Source organism: Juglans microcarpa x Juglans regia, chromosome 1D, assembly GCF_004785595.1.
Source record: "Juglans microcarpa x Juglans regia isolate MS1-56 chromosome 1D, Jm3101_v1.0, whole genome shotgun sequence".
NCBI lineage: Eukaryota > Viridiplantae > Streptophyta > Magnoliopsida > Fagales > Juglandaceae > Juglans > Juglans microcarpa x Juglans regia.
Window position 1 is genome coordinate 10,463,643 of NC_054594.1, and position 6,135 is coordinate 10,469,777.

General features: G+C 37.8%; 1 protein-coding gene across 2 annotated transcripts; it reads left to right on the forward strand.

The window, feature by feature from the left end:
• Window positions 1–240: 240 nt before the first annotated feature.
• Window positions 241–5,050, forward strand: LOC121265979 (jasmonoyl--L-amino acid synthetase JAR4-like). Of its 2 annotated transcripts, none has more exons than XM_041169660.1 (5): window positions 241–496; window positions 1,621–1,929; window positions 2,035–2,136; window positions 2,352–3,175; window positions 4,315–5,050. In XM_041169660.1, the coding sequence occupies exons 2-5, from the start codon at window positions 1,637–1,639 to the stop codon at window positions 4,851–4,853; spliced, it is 1,758 nt and encodes a 585-aa protein (XP_041025594.1). In that variant the 5' UTR covers window positions 241–496; window positions 1,621–1,636; the 3' UTR covers window positions 4,854–5,050. The 2 variants fall into 2 exon arrangements, with proteins under 2 accessions (XP_041025594.1, XP_041025603.1); XM_041169669.1 differs by lacking the exon at window positions 241–496 and adding an exon at window positions 523–1,063.
• The last annotated feature ends 1,085 nt before the right edge of the window (window positions 5,051–6,135 follow it).

A 6,135-nucleotide genomic window follows, 5' to 3' on the forward strand; every position in this document is an offset into this window, starting at 1 on the left:
GTAATGCAGACGGTGATAAAAATCCAGAAATAGCGAGCCACGACCATTTTCGTAATTCGACGGAAGAATCGAGCCCAGGACCGTCATCCCACGAAGTCCCCCACACGTCGGCAACCCGTAATTCCGTAGAAAACCATGGGTAATATTGGTATTTCAGTTAGTAGAAAGAAAAGTGGACGGCAGTGGCCTTCACGCCTGCTAGTAATATTATTATATATATAATGGCGACTCCGGAAGAATCTTCGCTCACACATTCCAATCCGGAATTGCCATTGAACTTTCTTCAGCTAGGAACTCCCACTCTCTGATTCCCTCTTTGCTGTGCGAGAGAGAGAGAGAGAGAGAGAGAGAGAGAGAGTTTGCATTGAACTCTGTGAAGTGTTAACTTTCTTTTCAACTGTAATTCGTTGAGATCGAGACTCGAGAGTTTGCATCTCTTTCTTTATTTCGCTCTGTTTTCTGTGAGAGTTCGAGACACTCAAGAGTACGTTTGCAGGTATAGTTTTCCAGAGCTTTTTTCTACACGTTCATGGTGTTCGAGCATGCAAGCTTTTTCAAATTAATCTCTTGGGTATTTTTAAAGTTCCTCGTCCTTTCAAATTCGTAACCTTTTGCGAGGTGCTTTTCAAGCTCAACATCACATGCCACGTGAACTCTCTCCGTTTGGGTCTATTTACTTCATTTTTCAGGTTTCGATATTCTTCTCGTTAGCTGCTAAGTACTCCCGGTTTGACTGCTTTTTTGTCGACCAAAACGAGTTTTGAGAGCTGTTTTGCTTTCAATTTTTCCTTGTTGACTTTTCCGCGTGCCAAACCGGGAGTAAAACTGGGATGATGATTGAGTCTCTGGAGTTTTCAGCTTCGAAGCTAGAACTTCGGTTTAGAGCAATAGTAAAACCACTCGCACTTGCTGCTTTACATTGGTTTTCAGTCGTCAGTTCTCTCTCTGTTGTCTAGCATCTGTTTCCAGGAAAATTCCGTAGAGTTGACCAAATTGACTGCCGTCAAAGAAAGATGAATGATTTGAGCTCCGAGGAGACCTGTTTTTAACGATTGCTTCTCGGGTTTGGCGAACTTCCTTTACATCTACGTTGTTATTCAATTCTTGACTCTTCTCTTTTGCAACTTTTGGAAAATTTTCTGAAGCTTTCGCTTTCGTTTTTCTCGATGAACCTGGTCGAAAGATCCCCTATATGAATAATATACATTCCATATGGATAATACACATTCCAGTTGACCGCGGACCCGATGAAAAAAATGGAATCACTTCTTATTAGACTATGATTGTCTTTTGTTTAACTTTTGTACTAATGATCCACCTTTACCATGCCGACTTGGAAGTTGTACTAAGCTTTATGCACTGGAAGTGTTGCTTTTTTGAAGTTATACAATCCTGATATAATTCAAAAGTTTGCACGCGTATGTCAAGATTTTTCATCTTTTTCTAACCAAAAGGAGGGTCTTTCAGTTTGTTTGAATTCCTCATCGACATCTGCTATTTGCTTGCGAGAGCATGTGCTGGGGGCATTCGATACATTTTGTTCTTTTTACTACACAGTTCAGTTCAGTGATTGCCTTTTGTTTACTTTAACTAGTGCTCAAACTTTTCGTTTGCCTGCAGTCGAAGCTCTGTGAAGATGCTAGAGAAGATGGAAGAATTTGACTCGGAGAGAGTAGTAGAGGAATTCGAAGCGATAACGAAGGACGCTGAAAAGGTTCAGAGAGAGGCCCTAAAGAAGATTCTGGAACAGAATGTATCGGCAGAGTACTTACAGAATCTTGGTCTCAATGGAAGAACTGATCCTGAGGGCTTCAAGGCATGTGTTCCCCTTGTTACCCACAAGGAACTGGAACCATACATTCAGAGAATTGTAGACGGTGATCCTTCTCTCATTCTTACTGGAAAACCAATCACAACCATCTCATTAAGGTCTTTGTAATCTTTCCTGTTGGTTTTTCTTCTTATTTGACCTGGACTTTGAGCTTGTTCTAAGAAAAGTTTATGGTTCTGAGAATAAGTTTTGAGTTGCTGCAGTTCGGGAACTACTCAGGGAAAGCCAAAGTTCATACCCTTCAACGAGGAGTTGATGGAATCCACCATGCAGATATTTCGGACATCTTTTGCTTTTCGAAACAGGTAATCAATAAACTCTAAATTAATGAAAGTGATATATATATATATATATATATATATATATATCTATATTGTCTCCAAAAAAACCCAAACCTTTTTGCTAGTTTTCTGAGCATAGACCGTACCTTGTTGGACTAATATATGATATCCCATGATGTCTTTTTAATGTTTAATCTAACCTTTTTTCTGCTGATGTGAAATGATATCCAATTCTGCAGAGAGTTTCCTATTGGGAATGGAAAGGCCTTGCAGTTGATTTACAGCAGCAAGCAGTTCAAAACCAAAGGGGGTCTGGCAGCTGGAACTGCTACCACTAATGTCTTCCGTAACTCTAAGTTCAAGAGGACAATGAAGGCAATGCAGTCCCAATCCTGCAGCCCTGATGAAGTAATCTTTGGTCCTGATTTCCATCAGTCTCTGTACTGCCATCTCTTATGTGGGTTAATCTTTCGGGAAGAAGTTCAGTTTGTAACCTCTACTTTTGCCCATAGCATCATACATGCATTCATAACCTTTGAACAAGTTTGGGAAGAACTGTGCAGTGATATCAGGTATGGGATCCTCAGCAGCAGAATCACTGTCCCATCTATCCGTACAGCTATGTCAAAACTGCTCAAACCAAACCCTGAATTGGCAGATTTGATTCATAGAAAGTGCACAGGCCTGAGTAATTGGTATCGACTAATACCAGAACTTTTTCCTAATGCAAAGTACATCTACGGGATCCTGACAGGATCAATGGAGCCTTATTTGAAAAAACTGAGGCACTATGCAGGGGAGCTGCCCCTGTTGAGTGCTGATTATGGGGCTTCTGAAGGATGGATTGGAGCAAATGTCAATCCACATTTGCCACCCGAGCTGGCCACTTTTGCTGTTCTTCCTAATATTGGGTTTTTTGAATTCATCCCTCTGAGGGACAACATTCAGAATCAGCATCACAATGGGATGGAGTCCAGTTTCCTCTGTGTGGAGCCTGAGCCTGTGGGTTTAACCGAAGTCAAGAAAGGTGAAGAGTATGAGATCGTCCTCACCAATTTTGCAGGTACGAGATTCTTTTTGAAACAAAGAAATGCTGTTATTCATCTTAAGTTTTCTATTTCCTAATCACATCTAGGATTGTCTTTTGGTTATCAAACTCACCTCAACTCATCTCAACTCATCATTACAACTTTTTCAAATCTTAATACAAAATATAATAAACAATTCAATTTTTTCAAATTTCAAAATAATAATAATATTAAAAAATAATATTCTAACAATATTTTATCATCACAACTCAACTCAACTCAACTCATTTCAATATCCACGCACACCTTAGTGTCCATATCATGTGAGAGGCAGAACAGCTCCTAATCCTTTGGCAGTATTCCTCCTATCTTTACTGTCATGTTTATTTGGTTATTTGTTGTTTTTTAGCTGCAGTGTCAAGAAAATGAGATTCTTAATCCACTAGTTGACATGACTTAAACCAGCTGGCTAAGACAAATGCATCTTTAATTGTTTGAACTTAATTATTTTGGTTGGCAAAAGACATATCCAATTAAAATGCATATGGCATGGATTCCTCAACTGTAACATTCAGAAGGTCCTGTTGGATTTATATTGTCCCCACATAGAAAATCCAGACACGCCATCTGTACTCTGTTGATAAATCGATGCTTGAAATTCAGTTGTTATTAATTATGCAACAGTCAGACTTTCACAGTAGATTCAGACACTTATTAAAGACATTTTTGTTTTATTGTTCAGTGTGCCTACCACTAGTTTTAAGATAACATATAATATTGCATTTATTTATTAATTCTATAAGACTATCAAACTGTTTCTTCTTGATATGACTCTCTAATACAGGTTGGTTCTCGAGTAATTTAATTGGCCTAATAGTTATAAACTCCATGCACATGCCACCCTTGAAAAAAGTGGGCTCTTTTATTGTTGTTTCGAGGGGTAGTTTGAACTTTGAAGCCTGCTTTTTAATAAAAGACCTTGACTTTTTCTACATTTTTTTAAAGGGATTTTGATATCATAATACAAACTTCATCAGCTGGCATTAAAAATGCATTTTTGTCTTACCAGCTTGTAAATAGAATATCTCAATTAACAACAGTTGTGCTCGCGCACTTCTAGGTTGTTTGCTTGAATCTCTGTTTTTCAGATGTTTAATTTTGGAATAAACTGCAGGTCTCTACCGCTATAGGCTTGGAGATGCAGTGAAGGTGGTGGGATTCCATAACTCCACCCCAGAACTTAAATTTGTCTGCAGGAGGAACCTTCTGCTAACCATAGACATCGACAAGAACACCGAGAAAGATTTACAGCTTTCCGTGGAGGCGGCCGCCACGCTATTAGGGGAAGAAAAGCTGGATGTTGTTGACTTCTCTAGCCATGTGGACTTATCCACAGATCCTGGCCACTACGTGATCTTTTGGGAAATAAGTGGGGTAGCAAGTGAGGAGGTTCTTCAGGAATGCTGCAACTGCTTGGACAGGTCTTTTATTGATGCAGGCTATGTTAGCTCGCGCAAGGTCAAGACCATAGGAGCACTCGAACTCCGAGTTCTCCGGAGAGGAACTTTCGAGAAGATTCTAGATCATTATCTAGGACAAGGAGCTGCTGTTAGCCAGTTTAAAACACCAAGATGTGTTGGCCCAACAAACAATCTGGTGCTGCAAATCTTGTGTGCTAATGTTGTTAAGAGCTACTTTAGTACTGCTTTCTAGTGGCATTATAATCTAAATATGTTTGTAATTGCAATTGGACCTTTCCCATATCAGATCGATTGCAATCTCTCTCTCGGATTAGGATGACAACTATAAATTAGCTTAGCCACATGATGTGATAGTTTGGTTGTGGTAAAGAAAGATGTAAGAGAAGGGAAGCATTGCATTACGAATAGAATTCAGTTTTATGGGCCTCATAATAACCTTTCAAGGCCCAACACTCACTGCAAACACACTGCTAGAAGGGCATCAAATTGCTAGGGTGCTCAAGAGTTGAGTCGAATAGAACAGAATTTGCATTCAAAGCACTCAAATGTTAGACACAACTGGGCCCATCCTTTCGGTTGTAGGATACAACCATACTTCGGCTAAAGTCTGTAATTCTAAAGATATCGACTAGTCTTCTTTCTCGTACAGCCCAGATCACCATTACTGTCCACTGACATGATTCCAAATCAATGTCTATATCAGTATTTTTAAAAATTAATGTATAATGATAAAAAAATATATATATGTACACGAGAAGTGGTCTATTAAAATTATTCCATTTGATTAATATTTAAGGGTAGTTGATGAACCTTACCAGATAAACTTATTTGGATTGTATGATTGATGCGGTTTGGTTTTGGACTGGTTCAGTTCGGGATTGGTTCTTCTATTTTTAAAATTGGTCATAACCGGTCTGGTCTCAGTTTTATATTTTTTTAAGACGTTCGCATATTTATATATTTTTAATTATTTTTTAATATTATATATAATATTTTTTATATTATATATATTTTTATAAATTATAATTATATATGAAATAATATTATATTATAATTTATAACATAAAATTTTAATCTTAAACATAAACATCTATTTGAGCATATGTTTTAACTATAAAATATATATTAATTACATTTTATGGTTTAATAAGATTTCAACATATTCATTTTAATAAATATATTAGTAATACTAATATACATTAGTATATTAATTACTATACTATCACTAACATATAGTAATAGTAATGTGACATAGTGGCGGCAGAGGAAGTAAAGGGCTGAGGAATCCTAGGGTTGGGAAACTGTTAGTGTCAAAGTAAAGAGGAGGCTTCAGTTGAAGATCTTAGTCGTGGGTTGTGGGCCTTGGGCTCGTCTAACATGCTTAAGTAATAAGAGGAAGAAGGGATGTGCAAATGGGCCTTGGCATGTTACACTTTAGTTTGCATGAAAGCCATTTATCTTTTATCTGTATTTCTTTGTATTGTTTTAGTCCTTAAATTCCTATTGGCTGATGG